This window comes from Coregonus lavaretus (genome assembly GCF_964263955.1).
Source record: "Coregonus lavaretus genome assembly, chromosome: 33".
Taxonomy (NCBI): Eukaryota; Metazoa; Chordata; class Actinopteri; order Salmoniformes; family Salmonidae; genus Coregonus; species Coregonus lavaretus.
Window position 1 is genome coordinate 13,221,666 of NC_140020.1, and position 20,239 is coordinate 13,241,904.

At 45.6% G+C, this 20,239-nt stretch overlaps 1 protein-coding gene across 1 annotated transcript in view; it reads left to right on the forward strand.

The window, feature by feature from the left end:
- Positions 1–361: 361 nt before the first annotated feature.
- LOC311108147 (laminin subunit alpha-2-like) overlaps positions 362–20,239 on the forward strand; it is a gene marked incomplete at both ends in the record, with an annotated part of 179,802 nt that continues 159,924 nt past the window's right edge. The window contains 1 exon segment of the mRNA XM_084150775.1: positions 362–428. Coding sequence (XP_084006901.1) covers positions 362–428 — 67 coding nt within the window.

A 20,239-nucleotide genomic window follows, 5' to 3' on the forward strand; every position in this document is an offset into this window, starting at 1 on the left:
ATAGAGGACCAAGAGCATTGGTGCCTAAACTTTTTGCACTGATCTTAGCATCCATGATAAACCTTGTAGCAATACAGAACAAAATGACTGGAAAGTTCCTTTTTGTTTTCAATACATACTTTAGTCTGTTTCTTGTTATTATAAGCCCATCATTATCCTCATAAAGTTTAGTAAAAGTATTCTATTTCCCATAATCCCATTCCAAATGATCCCTTCACTTCTGTTCTGTGACGCCCCCTCCCCATGCGCGCTGGGATCAGGCGAGTTTCTTGAACTGGCAAAAGTCACTCATTGACATTCCCTTCAATTTCAGGTGCTGAGTCTGTCGAACATAAAGCTACTCTGCACGCTGCATTTTAAAATGAAAGGTCTATCGTTTTTTCTACTCACAGCGTTGCTATGGCAATTCAGCCGAGCGCAACAATGGGGTGAGTGGATCATTTGCCAAGTAATCGCTTTACTCACAATCTAAAATATTTCTTTGTGACTTGTGAATTAGTTTTAGGCTGGTCCAAGACTTTTCTTCTCCGTCGTTAGTACACACATTTTCCTTGCCAAGATTGCCCGTTTATTTAAGAATTTATTCTAGTCTTTTCATAAAGCAGGCAAATGAAAATCGTTTTAATAAATTACCTGAATATAATGGATAATTAAGAGAATATAGTTATCTTTTCTTTTCCAATTAGTTTTCCCTGAACCATTTATTAGAATAACAGTGTAAAGAAGAATTCTAGAATCTCTCTAGAATCTTCATGTTTGGGCAGCTGTGAGCCCACAGAAATGGATGTCAAAATAGAAAGGGATTCTATCAGAGATATCAGTTGGTGTCATCTATGTTTAGAGATGGATTGTAAAGATCCGCTCTGAAGTTAGAGCTTTTCCCTAATTTCAAATGCTGATTTCTACTTACAAACCATTTTATTTTTTAGTCTGTCACTAAGGGTAATGTGAATGAAATGTGTTTAAATGTAATCATTCCCTGTCACTGTAGGTTTGTGCCTTGTGTCAGTGTATGAATGAGACTTGTCCCTCTTCTTTATCACATAGAGCTTTGTTCAATGGCTGTTTTCTAGGTCAGTGATAGGTAGGATCTGTGTTCTCTCCTGTCAAAGGCAAGGGACACGTGTCCATTAATAGGTGTCACTGTGTTTGTTAATGGAATCCAAAGCGGGGGGGACTCTAAAATTAGGCAGGTGTTAGGCAAAAATAGTGCTATCTCATCCTGTATTCTAAAGATAGGCACAGGAAGGAGAAGGGAGAAGACATTATATGGATGTGTGTCATCATCATGATAATCCCAGTTGTCAGGAGTATTTTATATACAGAGCTGAGCAGACTGAGGTCAGCGTGTCTCTCTTCCAATGCTGTGGTCATTCAAAGCATCACCAAATCAGCCCAACAGATGTTTAGTGGGTGCTACATGGCTGTCCAGATGATGATACTGGATGAATTTGGGATGGATGATGATATGCAAAAACAATAACATAAGCCCCTTCAACATGAGACAGAGAAGCTACTGTAACAGATATGTAAGGTTTCTCAGGCCTGTGTTACTCCTCTGTGAGACTGTAGCTTCTTAGAGCGGCAGGTAGCCTAGCGGTTAGAGCGTTGGGCCAATAACTGAAAGGTTGCTGGTTTGAATACCCAAGGTGACAACTCTGTTGATGTGCCTTCGAGCAAGGCACTTTACCCTCATTTGCTCTGGGGGTGCTGTATTACTATGGCTGACCCTGTAAAAACAACATATATCATTGCACCTATCTGGTGTATGTGACAATAAAACATATTTCCATGTAACATCCCTGTTTGCCAGGCCACCAGCAGTAGTATAATGTCACTGGGATTACTTTCCACTTTTTCTGTTTGTTTGTTTGTTTGTCTTCTTTCCCATTATGACAGAAAAATATCATGTTTACTGGTGAAAGAGAAATGTGTCTTTTTGTGGTCATTATGTACATGGTTCTGCAGAGCTGTGATTCCAAACTGTGTAGAATACTTTGAGTATAAAATCAATACTCAATTCTGCCACAATGACAATGAAAACTGGGGCCAACTCTAGTCTGGCTTAGTCTTAGTAAATACTGATGAAAGGATGCTAATAAAATTGCTGTGGGTGCTTTGGCATTCATTTGAAATTGCTGTGTCTATCAGAAACATGAATGGCTGTCCATTTGGTTTGAGGACAGAATGTTTGGAGTATAATAGCAAAATAAGAAATGCATAGAAAGAAGGGCCTTGTTCATGAAATGGCACTGTATATTTCTAGTCCTACAGCTATTGTTAAAGAGAAAATCATTGTGAGTGTAGATTGCCTGGTATTGAGACTATAAAACATGTTTATCATGTATTTACAATAGTCTGACTGTTTCAATGGCTGTTTTGTTTAACATATTTGCGTATGTGTATAGATCTTGATGTGTGCTGAAAATTCTGTGTCCCAGAGTTGCATCCAATAGATCTCTGTATGGTAATCAAGTCAGAGTATTTAACTTGCAGAAGGACACTACTAAACACATCACAGGGCCTGCAGCCAGGACTTGAACCTATAACATTTTGGCTATTGCTGCCTCACGCATGGGCCCCATATGAAGTCCTTCAGAGAGCTGAGGGATTTCTTCTCTGAACCTCATGGCATACTCCCCACTCAGCAGCTGCACTGAGACACTGCTCTCATGTGATGTTGGCCTGTCTGTCCTGACTAAGTGATGGAAGGCCGACCTCTCGCTGCACCCTTTGGTCTCTGCAGGAGGCCTACCAGCGCTCTCGCTCTCTTGCTCTATCACTCTATCACTCGTCTTCCTCCCTCCCTCTCACTCTCTCTTTCTCTCTCTTTCTCTCTCGCTCTCTCTCTGTTCTTCTTCTCCCTGTCACTCTGTCTCTCCATTTCTTTGTACCTCTACCTTTATCCCTTACTCTCTCTCTCTATTCCCCCCCCCCCCCAGACCCCATTAAATGAATTGTACCCTAAATTGAAAGTGCTGCAGAAATATGAGATTCAGTGAGGTGTTGGTAGAGCTAGGATGATAGAAAGAAAATGATCGATAACGACCGAACCGACCATTTATCAAGGACATTTTACTGATACCGATAATCACGATAAGTAGCCTTTACTGGAGGAATGTGAAGTTTGAAATGAATTAAGTCTGCTAATATGGGCTATTGCTAATTGGACAATTGATAGCTACAACATTCAAAGTAGTAGTTTCAAGGGTAATATTTAAAAAAAAGTAACTGGTGCACATTTATGTTATGAATTTATCATTCAATTAATTATTATCATGATGATTCAGTCAATTTATCATGATATGAATTTTGTTGTTGCCTTCAGTGTTCAGCTGCCCTCTCAGGGTCATGACCCCTGACCTCAATCCAGGGCCTATCCAGTGCATGCTGTGTGGCTTTACTTTGAGAAAACACCACAAAGCTCTGCACTGGCCTACACACAAAACCCCATTATGTCAAAGTGGAATTATGTTTTTAGAATTTTGTACAAATTAATTCAAAATTAAAAGCTGAAATGTATTGAGTCAATAAGTATTCAACCCCACTTAGGAGGCACGCACACCACCCACCGCTTCCAAGTATACTACTCGCTAATGTTCAGTCTCTGGTTAACAAGGTCGACGAGCTCTGGGCAAGGATTTCTTTCCAGAGAGACATCAAGGCCTGTAACATACTTTGTTTCACAGAAACATGGCTCTCTGGGGATATTCTGTCGAAATTGGTCCAGCCAGATGGGTTCTCAGTTCATTGCGCAGACAGTAATAAATCTCTCTCCGGGAAGCAGAAGGGTGGAGGTGTGTGTTTCATGATTAACGACTCATGGTGTAATTGTAGTAACATACAGGAACTCAAGTCCTTTTGTTCACCCGACCTAGAATACCTCACAATCAAATGCCGACTGTATTATCTCCCAAGATAATTTTCTTTGGTTATAGTCACGGCCGTGTATATCCCACCTCAAGCCGATACCACGACGGTACTCAAAGAACTTCACTGGACTTTATGCAAACTGGAAACCAAAAGCAAATTTGAGGACTAGGCTGCCAAAGTTCTATCAACATACTGACTGTTGTACTCGCGCTGCTAAAATCCTCAACGATTACTATTCGAACTTCCGGGATGGTTATAAGGCCCTCCCCCGCCCTCGTTTTGGCAAATCTGACCACGACTCCATTTTGCTCCTCCCTTCCTATAGGCAAAAACTTAAACAGGAAGTACCCGTGTTAAGGACTATTCAACGCTGGTCTGACCAATGGGAATCCACGCTTCAAGATTGTTTTGATCACGCGGACTGGGATATGTTCCGGGTAGCTTGCGAAAATAATTTAGACGAATACACTGAAATGGTGACTGAGTTTATCAGGAAGTGAATAGGTGATGTTGTGCCCACTGTGACTATTAAAACCTACCCTAACCAGAAACCGTGGATAGATGGCAGCATTCGCGCAAAACTGGAAGCGCGAAACACCGCATTGAACCATGGCAAGGTGACTGGGAATATGGCAGAATACAAACAGTGTAGCTACTCACTCCGCAAGGCAATTAAACTGGCAAAACATCAGTATAGAGACAAAGTGGAGTCGCAATTCAACGGCTCAGACACGAGACGTATGTGGCAGGGTCTACAGACAATCACGGACTACAAAAGGAAAACCAGCCACGTCGCCCACACCAACATCTCGCTTCCAGACAAGCTAAACACCTTCTTCGCCCGCTTTGAGGATAACACAGTGCCACCGACGAGGCCCACTACCAAGGACTGTGTCCTCTCCTTCTCCGTGGCCGACGTGAGTAAGACATTTAAGCATGTTAACCCCCGCAAGGCTGCTGGCCCAGACAACATCCCTAGCAGCATCCTCAGAGCATGCGCAGACCAGCTGGCTGGTGTGTTTACGGACATATTCAATGTCTCCCTTTCCCAGTCTGCTGTCCCCACATGCTTCAAGATGGCCACCATTGTTCCTGTACCCAAGAAAGCAAAGGTAACTGAACTAAATGACTATCGCCCCGTAGCACTTACCTCTGTCATTATGAAGTGCTTTGAGAGACTAGTCAAGGATCATATCAGCTCTACCTTACCTGTCACCCTAGACCCACTTCAATTTGCTTACCACCCCAATAGATCCACAGATGATGCAATCGCCATAACACTGCACACTACCCTATCCCATCTGGACAATAGGAATACCTATGTAAGAATGCTGTTCATTGACTATAGCTCAGCATTCAACACCATAGTACACTCCAAGCTCATCATTAAGCTCGGGGCCCTGGGTCTGAACCCCGTCTTGTGCAACTGGGTCCTGGACTTCCTGATGGGCGTACACATCACTGACGAATTGAAATGGTACACCCACGCAGACAGTGTGGTTAAGAATGTGCAACAGAGCCTCTTCAACCTTAGGAGGCTGAAGAAATGTTGCTTGGCACCTAAAACCCTCACAAACTTTTACAGATGAACAATTGAGATCATTCTGTGGGACTGTATCACTGCCTTGTATGGCAACTGCAACGCCCGTAACCGCAGGGCTCTCCAGAGGGTGGTGCGGTCTGCCGAACGCATTACCGGGGGCAAACTACCTGCCCTCCAAGACACCTACAGCACCCGATGTCACAGGAAGGCCAAAAAGATCATCAAGGACATCAACCACCCGAGCCACTGCCTGTTCACCCCGCTATCATCCAGAAGGCGAGGTCAGTACAGGTGCATCAAAGCTGGGACCAAGAGAATGAAAAACAGCTTCTAGATCAAGGCCATCAGACTGTTAAATAGCCATCACTAGCACATTAGAAGCTGCTGCTGCCTATTGAAAATAATCCCCAGCTACAATAAATGCAGCCTCAGGATATGTGGTTTCCAGTTTGCATAAAGTCCAGTGAAGTTCTTTGAGGGCTGTCGTGGTATTGGTATGAGGGGGAATATACATGTCTGTGACTATAACCGAAGAGAATTCTCTTGGTAGGTAATACGGGTGGCATTTGATTGTGAGGTATTCTAGGTTGGGTGAACAAAAGGAGTTGAGTTTCTGTATGTTATCACAATCACACCATGAGTAGTTCATCATGAAACATACACCCACGCCTTTCTTCTTCCCGGAGAGTTCTTTATTCCTGTCTGCACAATGTACTGAGAACCCAGATACAGGCGTCCTTCCTAACTCAGTTTCTGGAGAGGAAGGAAACCGCTCAGGGATTTCACCATGGGGCCAATGGTGACTTTAAAACAGTTAGATGGCTGTGATTAGTATTTCATTTTCAATACATTTGCCAAACTTTCTAAAAACATGTTTTCACTTTGTCATTATGGGGTATTGTGTGTAGATGGGTGAGACATCTTTTTTAATCAATTTTGAATTCAGTTTGTAACACAACAAAATGTGGAATAAGTCAAGGGGTATGAATACTTTCCGGAGCCACTGTAAATAGGAAGACGGTTAATCAAAAGGGAAGTGTGAGACTGAGACGTTCCACTCGACATCCCTTTGAATCCTGCATCAGTAGATGCTACTCGTCATATGACTTATCCATTATCTAATGCTTCATTAATGACAGCATCCTAGTCTTCTATTGGACTATTGGATTTAATGGCTACATTTCTGGTGTCAGAAGCCACAGAAGGGAGATGGGGGTTTGTTATTGGCAAGGCTACCAATTGAGCCTGCAATTCCTAATTTCCTCCACATCATGTAGCCTAATGAAGTTGCAAATGTGTTTCCTTTCTAAATGTGCATGATAGACAACGTCAATTCTCACAGTTCTAGGAAGCTTGAACAGGAGATTCCTTGGATGTTTTCTCAGCTTCCAATTACTTGACCATTTGTATTGCACTAAATGGATTATCTTGTCACATTTGAAACTGTGGGCTGCTTGTTTAGAGAGCAACTTCACAAAGTATTGCCAGCAGTCATCCACTAACTCTTAACTCCGCTCTTCAGAAGGGGCTTTGATTTTAGGGCTGTCTGTACTCATTTTCCTCAAATTACTATGTTCAATGTGACTTTAGTAAAGCCTATATTCTCAAATCAGTACACAGTCATCTGTAGTAGTAGTCTAAACCATGTTATACAGCGCATTCGGAAAGTATTCAGACCACTTGACTTTTTCTACATTTTGTTATGCTACAGCCTTATTCTAAAATTGATTAAATTGTTTTTTCTCCTCCTCAATCTTCACACAATACCACATAATGACAAAGCAAAAACAGTTTTTTATTTCTTTTAGAAAATGTATTAAAAATAAAAAACGGAAATATAACATTTACATAAGTATTCAGACCCTTTAATCAGTACTTTGTTGAAGCACCTTAGGCAGTGATTACAGCCTTGAGTCTTCTTAGGTATGACCCTACAAGCTTGGCACAGCTGTATTTGGGGAGTTTCTCCCATTCTTCTCTGCAGAGACCTGAAAATGGCTGTGAAGCGGCTTCCCATCTAACCTGACAGAGCTTGAGAGGATCTGCATCCTCTCAAGCTCTGTCAGGTTAGATGGGAAGCCGCTTCACAGCCATTTTCAGGTCTCTCCAGAGATGTTCGATCGGGTTCAAGTCCGAGCTCTGGCTGGGCCACTCAAGGACATTCAGAGACTTGTCCCGAAATCACTCCTGCGTTGTCTTGGCTGTGTGCTTAGGGTCGTTGTCCTGTTGGAGGTCATGAGCGCTTTGGAGCAGGTTTTCATCAAGGATCTCTCTGTACTTTGCTTCGTTTATCTTTCCCTCGATTCTGACTAGTCTCCCAGTCCCTGCCGCTGAAAAACATCCCCACAGTATGATGATGCCACCACCATGCTTCACCGTAGGGATGGTGCCAGGTTTCCTACAGACGTGACGCTTGGCATTCAGGCCAAAGAGTTCAATCTTGGTTTCATCAGACCAGAGAGTCCATAAGGTGCCTTTTGGCAAACTCCAAGCGGGCTGTCATGTGCCTTTTACTGAGGAGTGGTTTCCGTCCGGCCACTCTACCATAAAGGCCTGATTGGTGGAGTGCTGCAGAGATGGTTGTCCTTCTGAAAGGTTCTCCCATCTCCACAGAGGAATTCTAGAGCTCTGTCAGAGTGACCATCGGTGTCTTGGTCACCTCCCTGACCAAGGCCCTTCTTCTCTGAATGCTCAGTTTGGCCAGGCGGCCAGCTCTAGGAAGGGTCTTGTTTTTTCCACATTTCTTCCATTTAAGAATGATGGAGGCCATTGTGTTTTTGGGGACCTTCAATGCTGCAGAAATGTTTTGGTAGCCTTCCACAGATCTGTGCCTCGACACAATCCTGTCTCGGAGCTCTACGGACAATTCCTTCGACCTCATGGCTTGGTTTTTGCTCTGACATGCACTGTCAACTGTGGGACCTTATAAACTCAGCAAAAGTTGATCAAAGATCATTTGTAAAATCCAAATAACTTCACAGATCTTCATTGTAAAGGGTTTAAACACTGTTTCCTATGCTTGTTCAATGAACCATAAACAATTAATGAACATGCACCTGTGGAACGGTCGTTAAGACGGTAGGCAATTAAGGTCACAGTTATGAAAACTTAGGACACTAAAGAGGCTTTTCTACTGACTCTGAAAAACACCAAAAGAAATATGCCCAGGGTCCCTGCTCATCTGCATGAACATGCCTTAGGCATGCTGCAAGGAGGCATGAGGACTGCAGATGTGGCCAGGGCAATAAATTGCAATGTCCATACTGTGAGATGCCTAAGACAGCGCTACAGGGAGACAGGACGGACAGCTGATTGTCCTCGCAGTGGCAGACCACGTGTAACAACACCTGCACAGGTTTGGTATATCTGAACATCACACCTGCGGGACAGGTACAGATGGCAACAACAACTGCCCGAGTTACACCAGGAACGCACAATCCCTCCATCAGTGCTCAGACTGTCCGCAATAGGCTGAGAGAGGCTGGACTGAGGGCTTGTAGGACTGTTGTAAGGCAGGTCCTCACCAGACATCACCGGCAACAACGTCGCCTATGGGCACAAACCCACTGTCGCTGGACCAGACATGACTGGCAAAAAGTACTCTTCACTGATGAGTCGCGGTTTTCTCTCACCAGGGGTGATGGTCGGATTCGCGTTTATCGTCGAAAGGAATGAGCGTTACACCGAGGCCTGTACTCTGGAGCAGGATCGATTTGGAGGTGGAGGGTCTGTCATGGTCTGGGGCGGTGTGTCACAGCATCATTGGACTTAGCTTGTTGTCATTGCAGGCAATCTCAACGCTGTGCGTTACAGGGAAGACATCCTCCTCCCTCATGTGGTACCCTTCCTTCAGGCTCATCCTGACATGACCCTCCAGCATGACAATGCCACCAGCCATACTGCTCGTTCTGTGTGTGATTTCCTGCAAGACAGGAATGTCAGTGTTCTGTCATGGCCAGCGAAGAGCCTGGATCTCAATCCCATTGAGCACGTCTGTGACATGTTGGATCGGAGGGTGAGGGCTAAGGCCATTCCCCCCAGAAATGTCTGGGAACTTGCAGGTGCCTTGGTGGAAGAGTGGGGTAACATCTCACAGCAAGAACTGGCAAATCTGGTGCAGTCCATGAGGAGGAGATGCACTGCAGTATTTAATGTAGCTTGTGGCCACACCAGATACTGACTGTTGCTTTAGATTTTGACCCCCCCTTTGTTCAGGGACACATTATTCCATTTATGTTAGTCACATGTCTGTGGAACTTGTTCAGTTTATGTCTCAGTTGTTGAATCTTGTTATGTTCATACAAATATTTACACATGTTAAGTTTGCTGAAAATAAACGCAGTTGACAGTGAGAGGACGTTTCTTTTTTTGCTGAGTTTATAGACAGGTGTGTGTCATTCCAAATCATGTCCAATCAGTTGAATTTACCACAGATGGACTCCAAACAAGTTGTAGAAACATTTCAAGGATGATCAATGGAATCAGGATGCACCTGAGCTCAATTTCGAGTCCCATATCAAAGGGTCGGAATACTTATGTAAATAAGGTATTTCTGTTTTCATTTTTAATAAATTTGGAAACAATTTTAAAAACCTGTTTTCGCTTTGTTAATATGGGTTATTGTGTGTAGAAAAAAAGTTAATTGAATCCATTTTTGAATAAGGCTGTAATGTAACAAAATGTGGAAAAATGGATCTGAATACTTTCCGAATGCACTGTAGTCTGTATTTCAATTCACATTTCTCAACATATCTTACTTTACATTTACATTTACATTTACGTCATTTAGCAGACGCTCTTATCCAGAGCGACTTACAAATTGGTGCATTCACCCTATAGCCGGGGGGGGGGGGGGGGGGGGGGGGGGGGGGGGGGAGGATTCAGCAGGGAGGAGAATGTGGCAAAGAGCTTCCTAGGGTTAGAGGCAGATGCTTGGAATTTAGAGTGGTAGAAAGTGGCCTTAGCAGCAGAAACAGATGAAGAAAATGTAGAGAGGAGGGAGTGAAAAGATGCCAGGTCGGCAGGGAGTTTAGTTTTCTTCCATTTCCGCTCCGCTGCCCGGAGCTCTGTTCTGTGAGCTCGCAATGAGTCATCAAGCCACGGAGCTGGAGGGGAGGACCGAGCCGGCCGGGAGGATAGGGGACACAGAGAGTCAAAGGATGCAGAAAGGGAGGAGAGGAGGGTTGAGGAGGCAGAATCAGGAGATTGGAGGGAGAAGGATTGAGCAGAGGGAAGAGATGATAGGATGGAAGAGGAGAGAGTAGTGGGAGAGAGAGAGCGAAGGTTGCAGCGGCGCATTACCATCTGTGTAGGGGCAGAGTGAGTAGTGTTGGAGGAGAGCGAGAGAGAAAAGGATACAAAGTAGTGGTCGGAGACATGGAGGGGAGTTGCAGTGAGATTAGTAGAAGAGCAGCATCTAGTAAAGATGAGGTCAAGCGTATTGCCTGCCTTGTGAGTAGGGGGGGACGGTGAGAGGGTGAGGTCAAAAGAGGAGAGGAGTGGAAAGAAGGAGGCAGAGAGAAATGAGTCAAATGTAGACGTAGGGAGGTTGAAATCCCCCAAAACTGTGAGGGGTGAGCCATCCTCAGGAAAGGAACTTATCAAGGCGTCAAGCTCATTGATGAACTCTCCAAGGGAACCTGGAGGGCGATAGATGACAAGGATATTAAGCTTAAATGGGCTAGTGACTGTGACAGCATGGAATTCAAATGAGGAGATAGACAGATGGGTTAGGGGAAAAATTGAGAATGTCCATTTGGGAGAGATGAGGATTCCTGTACCACCACCCCTCTGACCAGATGCTCTCGGGGTATGCGAGAACACATGGTCAGACGAGGAGAGAGCAGTAGGAGTAGCAGTGTTTTCAGTGGTAATCCATGTTTCCGACAGCGCCAGGAAGTCGAGGGACTGGAGGGTAGCATAGGCTGGGATGAAGTCAGCCTTGTTGGCAGCAGAACGGCAGTTCCAGAGGCTGCCTGAGACCTGGAACTCCAGGTGTGTGGTGCGTGCAGGGACTCCTCCTTAAAAGTAGATGATTACACTTTTAGAAAAAAAGTTGCTGTCTAGAACCTAAAAGTGTTATTCGGCTGTCCCCATAGGAGAACCCTTTGAAGAACCCTTTTTGGTTCCAGGTAGAACCCTTTTGGTTCCATGTAGAACCCTTTCCACAGAGAGTTCTACCTGTAACCAAAAAGGGTTATCCTATGGGGACAGTCAAAGAACCCTTTTGGAACCTTTTTTTCTAACAGTGTACACAATCCCTGCGATATCAGGTGTTATCCTTTGTATGTCTCAAGGTGCATTATGCAGACATATCTGTATCATGTTTTGGTCATTTTCTTCTTTCTTGTGTACTGGCATAGTGCACCATGTACCGTACTCTATGATGTCAGACCCATAGTTCCCATGCGTCAGCCTACCCCCATAGCTAGCCGTGTCTCAGGGGACATATTACACATCAGGCTTGACTTATATAGCTAATGTGTGCATTCCATCCCGTTGTCCCAACTGCAACCAACATGGGTTCTCCTTCACGCCTCCTTTCAATGTGCTCTGTGTAGACTTCTGGTCCTTAGAAAAATGACTCCAGCTGAAAGTGGACTGTGATAAATGTGAGAGCAGAATCCACAACATATGGTACAGACAATGTCATGAGGAAGTATACTGAAGTATCAAAGAGATCCTTGATTTAGCCACAGGTCTGTATGTAGTCTCTTCCTCTCCTCCTTCTTTCTGTATTTGGATTAGTTCCCACACTGGCCTGCCTGTGTTAACTCTGTGCAGAGGAGATTAAAGGCGTCCGCATGCTTTCCAACCAAAATAGTTCGGTAGACTTTTTCTAAGTATGCGAGCACACTCGTTAAGCGCCAGCCGAACTGAAGCATGCTGACGCCTTAAGTCCCACGTCAGCCCCCCAAACTAATGGCTATTTGGCTTCCCTGTGCCTGTCGTCTGAGAGGTGTGACTATGAGCAAGGGCGAACCCTCTCCTCCAGGGCATGCTTGAATCCCATTTCCATTTGTTTCCCATTATACGTATTGCTGAACAAGCAAATAAGGTGTTATTGAGACGTCTGTTGGAGGTGCTTAGCTATGATTCATTGGAAACAAATAGCACCTCGACAAGTGGAATGGGCTTTTAACATATTTATAACATGCATTGCACCGTGGGGCCCCATTCTCATGCTGCCTTAATTTGTAATAGGAGGAATGGCTTCGGCAGGAATCTTTCCCTAGCAGCCATTTCAATATAAAAATGTCTTCCTATATTTTTAATGAGTGCTGCCATTAGGTAACACATGGCACTGAATCATAGCCATTATTTTTTGGCTTCACATTCCTGTGATTTAGAGTTTTAAAATATCGCTGGTCGTGTTTCTTTTGGGAAAGCTATAAATATCACAGTTAAACAATTACCAGGATTAAATAAGCATTTGAGAAACAAGGAAACTTACACATTTACCAATGGGATGCCTTTTTGTGACAGCATATGAAGCCTTATTGCCCTCTCTGCTGCCAACTCAACTGTTGACTATTTATACTATTTAGCCTGACTGCCATGCATTTAAACTGGTTAAATGTTTAATCATTCTAGAGTTGTGATATTCTAACCTTAATAACATCCATTACTGCTGTAATTAATAGATTAGTTGCTATTTGATATTCTGGAGCCGTGAGTCGGAAATGTAACTGTGTTGATCTGAAAGCAGTCTTTGATTATAGGCTGTTCACTTAGAACACTGTCCTTTCATGCTTATTTACCACTTTAGTCTGGTCTTAACTTAATCTATGTATGCGTCCCAAATGACACCCTATTTCCTATATAGTGGCCATCTGTTGACCAGAGCCCTATGGGTGCCATTTGTGAAGCAGACTAGGCTTAACAAGACAATGAAATAGCACCACCCACATGATAGCAGGCAGTCTGTCTTTTACTACACGTTCATGCTTTAACAGATTCTGTGGGCTCTTTGTGCTCTAAAACTAATTTAAGAAATGACTTTGTCTTGTTCGAGGTCCCTTTACTGGAAACAGTACTACAGTGGCTTGCGAAAGTATTCACCCCCCTTGGCATCTTTCCTATTTTGTTGCCTTACAACCTGGAATTAAAATTGATTTTTGGGGGGTTTGTATCATTTGATTTACACAACATGCCTATCACTTTGAAGATGCAAAATACTTTTTTTTGTGAAACAAACAAGAAATAAGACAAAAACCTGAAAACTTGAGCGTGCATAACTATTCACCCCCCAAAGTCAATACTTTGTAGAGCCACCTTTTGCAGCAATTACAGCTGCAAGTCTCTTGGGGTATGTCTCTATAAGCTTGGCACATCTAGCCACTGGGATTTTTGCCCATTCTTCAAGGCAAAACTGCTCCAGCTCCTTCAAGTTGGATGGGTTCCGCTGGTGTACAGCAATCTTTAAGTCATATCACAGATTCTCAATTGGATTGAGGTCTGGGCTTTGACTAGGCCATTCCAAGACATTTAAATGTTTCCCCTTAAACCACTCAAGTGTTGCTTTAGCAGTATGCTTATGGTCATTCTCCTGCTGGAAGGTGAACCTCCGTCCCAGTCTCAAATCTCTGGGAGACTGAAACAGGTTTCCCTCAAGAATTTCCCTGTATTTAGCGCCATCCATCATTCCTTAAATTCTGACCAGTTTCCCAGTCCCTGCCGATGAAAAACATCCCCACAGCATGATGCACCACCACCATGCTTCACTGTGGGGATGGTGTTCTCGGGGTGATGAGAGGTGTTGGGTTTGCACCAGACATAGCGTTTTCCTTGATGGCCAAAAAGCTCAATTTTAGTCTCATCTGGCCAGAGTACCTTCTTCCATATGTTTGGGGAGTCTCCCACATACATTTTGGCGAACACCAAACGTGTTTGCTTATTTTTTCCTTTAAGCAATGGCTTTTTTCTGGCCACTCTTCCGTAAAGCCCAGCTCTGTGGAGTGTTCGGCTTAAATTGGTCCTATGGACAGATACTCCAATCTCCGCTGTGGAGCTTTGCAGCTCCTTCAGGGTTATCTTTGGTCTCTTCGTTGCCTCTCTGATTAATGCCCTCCTTGCCTGGTCCATGAGTTTTGGTGGGTGGCCCTCTCTTGGCAGGTTTGTTGTTGTGCCATATTCTTTCCATTATTTAATAATGGATTTATTTAATAATGGATCCTTGGGATTTTCAAAGTTTCTGATATTTTTTCATAACCCAACCCTGATCTGTACTTCTCCACAACTTTGTCCCTGACCTGTTTGGAGAGGTCCTTGGTCATCATGGTGCCGCTTACTTGGTGGTGCCCCTTGCTTAGTGGTGTTATAGACTCTGGGGCCTTTCAGAACAGGTGTATATATACTGAGATCATGTGACAGATCATGTGACACTTAGATTAGACACAGGTGGACATTTTTTAACTAATTATGTGACTTCTGAGGGTAATTGGTTGCATCAGATCTTATTTAGGGGCTTCATAGCAAAGAGGGTGAATACATATGCACGCTCCACTTTTCCGTTATTTTTTTTTTTTACTTTTTTGAAACAAGTAATTTTTTTCATTTCACTTCACCAATTTGGACTATTTTGTGTATGACCATTACATGAAATCCAAATAAAAATCCATTTAAATTACAGGTTGCAATGCAACAAAATAGGAAAAACGGCAAGGGGGATTAATACTTTTGCAAGGCACTGTATTTCAGGTTAATATGCTTCTACCTATCGACAGCATACTACACACACTCTTATTGTACACAGAAAATGCCACCGACTTGTCAATTTGACACTAATGTTTAATTATAAAAAATATCCAATTAACTAGTAATGGTATAATATGACTCAATTACAAACAGGGCCTAAAATTACGTTTTTGGTCCACCATGCACTGTGGCAGGTACAGTGCCTTCAAAAAATATGAATACCCCTTGACTTATTCCACATTTTGTTGTGTTACAGCCTGAATTCAAAATTGATTAAATATATTTTTTTCTCTCACCCATCTACACACAATACCGCATAATGAAACATTTGTTGTCAAAATTAATTTACATAAGTATTCACACCCCTAAGTCAATACATGTTACACCAGCTGTGTGTTTCTGGGTAAGTCTCTAGAGTTATTATTCTTTTAAAAATTCTTCAAGCTCTGTCAAGTTGGTTGTTGATCATTGCTAGACAGCCATTTTCAAGTCTTGCCATGGATTTTCAAGCCGATTTAAGTCAAAACTGTAACTAGGACACTCAGGAACATTCAATGCCATCTTGGTATGCAACTCCAGTGTAGATTTGGCCTCGTGTCTTAGGCTATTGTCCTACTGAAATGTTAATTAATCTCCCAGTGTCTGGTGGAAAGCAGACTGAGACAGCTTTTCCTCTAGGATTTTGCCTGTGCTTGGCTCCATTCTGTTTCTTTTTTATCCTGAAAAACACACTAGTCCTTAACGATTACAAGCATACCCATAACATGATGCATCAACCACTATGCTTGAAAATAAGGAGAGTGGCACTCAGCAATGTGTGTATTGGATTTGCCCAAAACGTAACACTTTGTATTCAGGACAAAAGTGAATTACTTTGCCACATTTCTTTGCAGTATTTACTTTAGTGCCTTTTTGCAAACAGGATGCTTGTTTTTGAATACTTTTGTTATGTACAGGCATACTTCTTTTCACTCTGTCAATTAGGTAAGTATTGTGGATTAACTACAATGTGGTTGATCCATCCTCAGTTTTGTCCTATCACAGCCATTATTAAACTCTGTAAATTTGGTAAAGTCACCATTGGCCTCATGGTGAAATCCCTGAGTGGTTTCCTTCCTCTCCGGCATCTGAGTTAGGAATGACGCCTGTATCTTTGTATTGACTGGGTGTATTAATACACCATTCAAAGTGTAATTAATAACTTCAGCATGCTCAAAGGGATATTCAATGTCTGTTTTTGTTTTTTTACCCATCTACCAATAGGTGCCCTTCTTTGCAAGCATTTGAAAAACCTCCCTGGTCTTTGTGGTTGAATCTGTTTGAAATTCACTGCTCGACTGAGGGACCTTACAGGTAATTGTATGTGTTAAACACTATTATTGCATACAGAGTGAGTCCATGCAACTTATTATGTGACTTGTTAGCACATTTTTACTCCTGAACGTATTTAGGCTTGCCATAACAAAGGGGTTGAATACTTTTTGACATTTCCGCTTTTCATTTTGTATTAGTTTGTAAAAATGTCAAAAAACATAATTCCACTTTGACATTATGGGGTAATGTGTGACACAACAGTTAATGAGATGCAACAATTGAAGTTGTTTCTGTGACGCATGCTCTCAATGCGATTTGATAGGAGTGACGCCAAAATCCAAGCTGGCTTCCCTTGACACTTTCTCATTGGTGCGCCAGGACCATTCACAGTTGAGCTCACTCAGTTTAGCTCAACGCTGATTGGCAAATGTTTTATACTTCATTTTTATTAAGGGAGGCCAAATGCTTGTTGGCTTCCCTTGCATTCATTGCTACGGGCGGCAACAATGTCATACTCGTTTGGACCAGATAGCATCAGATAGATGGCCTACATGTAGAGAGACGGAGGGGCGCTGTTTCGCTCGCTCGGATGCTTTCTCCAGTGAGATACATTCAGCCTCTTGCGAATTGAAGGAAAATTATGAAACACAGAGAGACGAAAGATACATTCTTTTATCTTTTTTCTTAGCCAATTTTTTGAGGAAGCTTGGCTTCCCTTGGCATCCTGTCACGCCCTGGCTCTGGGGACTCTTTTATGCTGAGCCAGGGTGTGTAGGTTCTATGTTATAGTTTTCTATGTTTTGTTCAAGATCATTTATATCTATGTTGGCCAGGGTGGTTCCCAATCAGAGACAGCTGTAGCTCGTTGTCTCTGATTGGGGACCATACTTAGGCAGCCTGTTTGCACTAGTTCATTGTGGGATCTTGTTCCGTAAGGTTTGTTTTGGATTAACCTAGGACTTCACGTATCGTTTGGTTTATTGTTTTGTTCGTGTGTGTACTAAATAAAAGATGTACGCATATCACGCTGCGCCTTGGTCCGCTTCCTCTAACGATCGTGACAGAAGATCCCACCAAAGGAGGACCAAGCAGCGTGTCCAGGAACAGACAGCCTGGACTTGGGAGGAGATCCTGGACGGGAAGGGATCCTGGACTTGGGAAGAGATCCAGGCCGGAATGGATCGCCGTCCTTGGGAGGAGACTGTGGAGGCGCGCTACAGAGAGGAGCAGCGGCAACGCAGTGGGTACCGGCCGAGGAGGAAGCCTGAGTGGCGCAGTGGTCTAAGGCACTGCATCGCAGTGCTAGCTGTGCCACTAGATATCCTGGTTCGAATCCAGGCTCTGTCGTAGCCGGCCGCGACCGGGAGACCCATGGGGCGGCGCACAATTGGCCCAGCGCCGTCCAGGGTAGGGGAGGGAATGGCCGGCAGAGCATGGCGTTTGCAACGCCAGGGTTGTGGGTTCGATTCCCATGGGGGGAAATAAAAAATATAATGTATGCACTCACTAACTGTAAGTCGCTCTGGATAAGAGCGTCTGCTAAATGACTAAAATGTAAATGTAAATGAAGCCCGAGAGACAGCCCCAATATTTTTTTTGGGGGGGCTAAAAGGGCAGGCTCCGTGTTATGCGGAGCCACGTACTGTGCCGCGAGTGTTCCGGCACAGTCCTGTACGTCCTGTGCTAGCACCACGCATGTGTCGTGCTAAGGTGGGCATGCAGCCAGGACGGAGTGTGCCGGCTTAACGCTCGTGGCCTCCAGTACCCCTCCTCGGTCCCGTATATCCTGCGCCAGTGCCACGTGCTGTAGCGCCAGTACGAGTGCACAGCCCTGTACGTCCTGTGCTGATGCCTCACACATATTGTGTGGAAGTAGGCATTCAGCCAGGACAGGTTGTGTCAGCTCTCCGCTCCAGACCTCCAGTCCGCCTCCACAGTCCGGCCCGGCCCGTTCCGGCTCCCCGCACCAAGCCTATGTTGCGTGTTCCCAGTCCAGCCCGGCCCGTTCCGGCTCCCCGCACCAAGCCTATGGTGCGTGTTCCCAGTCCAGCCCGGCCTGTTCCTGCTCCCCGCACCAAGCCAATGGTGCGTGTTCCCAGCCCGGTCCGGCCTGTTCCTGCTCCCCGCACCAAGCCTGTGGTGCACGTTGCCAGCCCGGTCCGGCCTGTTCCTGTCCCTCGCACCAAGCCTGTGGTGCGCGTCGCCAGCCCGGTCCGGCCTGTTCCTGTCCCTCGCACCAAGCCTGTGGTGCGCGTCGCCAGCCCGGTCCGGCCTTTTCCTGTCCCCCGCACCAAGCCTGTGGTGCGCGTCGCCAGCCCGGTCCGGCCTGTTCCTGTTCCCCGCACCAAGCCTGTGGTGCGCGTCGCCAGCCCGGTCCGGCCTGTTTCTGCTCCCCGCACCAAGCCAGTGGTGCGCGTCGTCAGCCCGGTCCGGCCCGTTCCTGCTCCCCGCACCAAGCCAGTGGTGCGCGTCGCCAGCCCGGTCCGGCCTGTTCCTGCTCCCCGCACCAAGCCAGTGGTGCGCGTCGTCAGCCCGGTCCGGCCCGTTCCTGCTCCCCGCACCAAGCCAGTAGTGCGCGTCGTCAGCCCGGTCCGGCCCGTTCCTGCTCCCCGCACCAAGCCAGTGGTGCGCGTCGTCAGCCCGGTCCGGCCCGTTCCTGCTCCCCGCACCAAGCCAGTGGTGCGCGTCGCCAGCCCGGTCCGGCCTGTTCCTGCTCCCCGCACCAAGCCAGTGGTGCGCGTCGTCAGCCCGTTCCTGCCCGTTCCTGCTCCCCGCACCAAGCCAGTGGTGTGCGTCGTCAGCCCGGTCCGGCCCGTTCCTGCTCCCCGCACCAAGCCAGTGGTGCACGTCGTCAGTCCGGCACGGCCCGTGCCTGTTCCACTCCGGAGCCAGAGCAATCCACTCCACCGGTGTCCTGTCCAGCTCCGGCCAGCGGGGCCAGACCATACCAGGGGCGCTACGGGGGGGTAGAAAGAGAGTGGTGGTCACGCCCGGAGCCGGATCCGCCTTTGGGGGGGGGGGGGGGGGGGGGTGGTACTGTCACGCCCTGGCTCTGGGGACTCTTTTATGTTGAGCCAGGGTGTGTAGGTTCTATGTTATAGTTTTCTATGTTTTGTTCTAGATCATTTATATCTATGTTGGCCAGGGTGGTTCCCAATCAGAGACAGCTGTAGCTCGTTGTCTCTGATTGGGGACCATACTTAGGCAGCCTGTTTGCACTAGTTCATTGTGGGATCTTGTTCCGTAAGTTCTATATCGTGGAGCTCCGCCCCATAGGGGAGCTCTGCTCCTAGTGGTTTACCCTCTGCCCTACGGCAGCAGCAGCCTGAGACAAAATTATGCACACACCTACAGCCAATAGGAGTACAGGTGTCACTATAAGAGGGGATGCCTCCCCTCAATCAGCCTCCCTTTTTCTTCAGCGACTGGATGACTAGACTGAAGAGCCAAGAAGAGACGAAGCACGAAGACTCAGGACGAAAACGCCGTTGATATTCCAGTCATCAACGTCGTCTAAATGAGCACACCGGGAGATTTTCCACCCCCAAAAGCTCTTTTCAGAGCTCAGTGCAGATGCACTTCCATGGCGGCCGGTGACCACCACGACCTATGTTTCATGTGTTTGGGATCCCAGCATGCCAAGGAAGGTGTCTGCAGTCCCCCGAATTGCGCCTCCTGCGCCCTCCTTTCTTTAAAGGAGAGGAAGCAGCGTTGGGCGTTTTTCAGGGAGGACATCCCCCTTGAGGATGTGCTGTCGATACTAGCCTCTGCTTCAGAGGCGTCGTCCAACGGCGCAGACTCGGGGGAAGATAG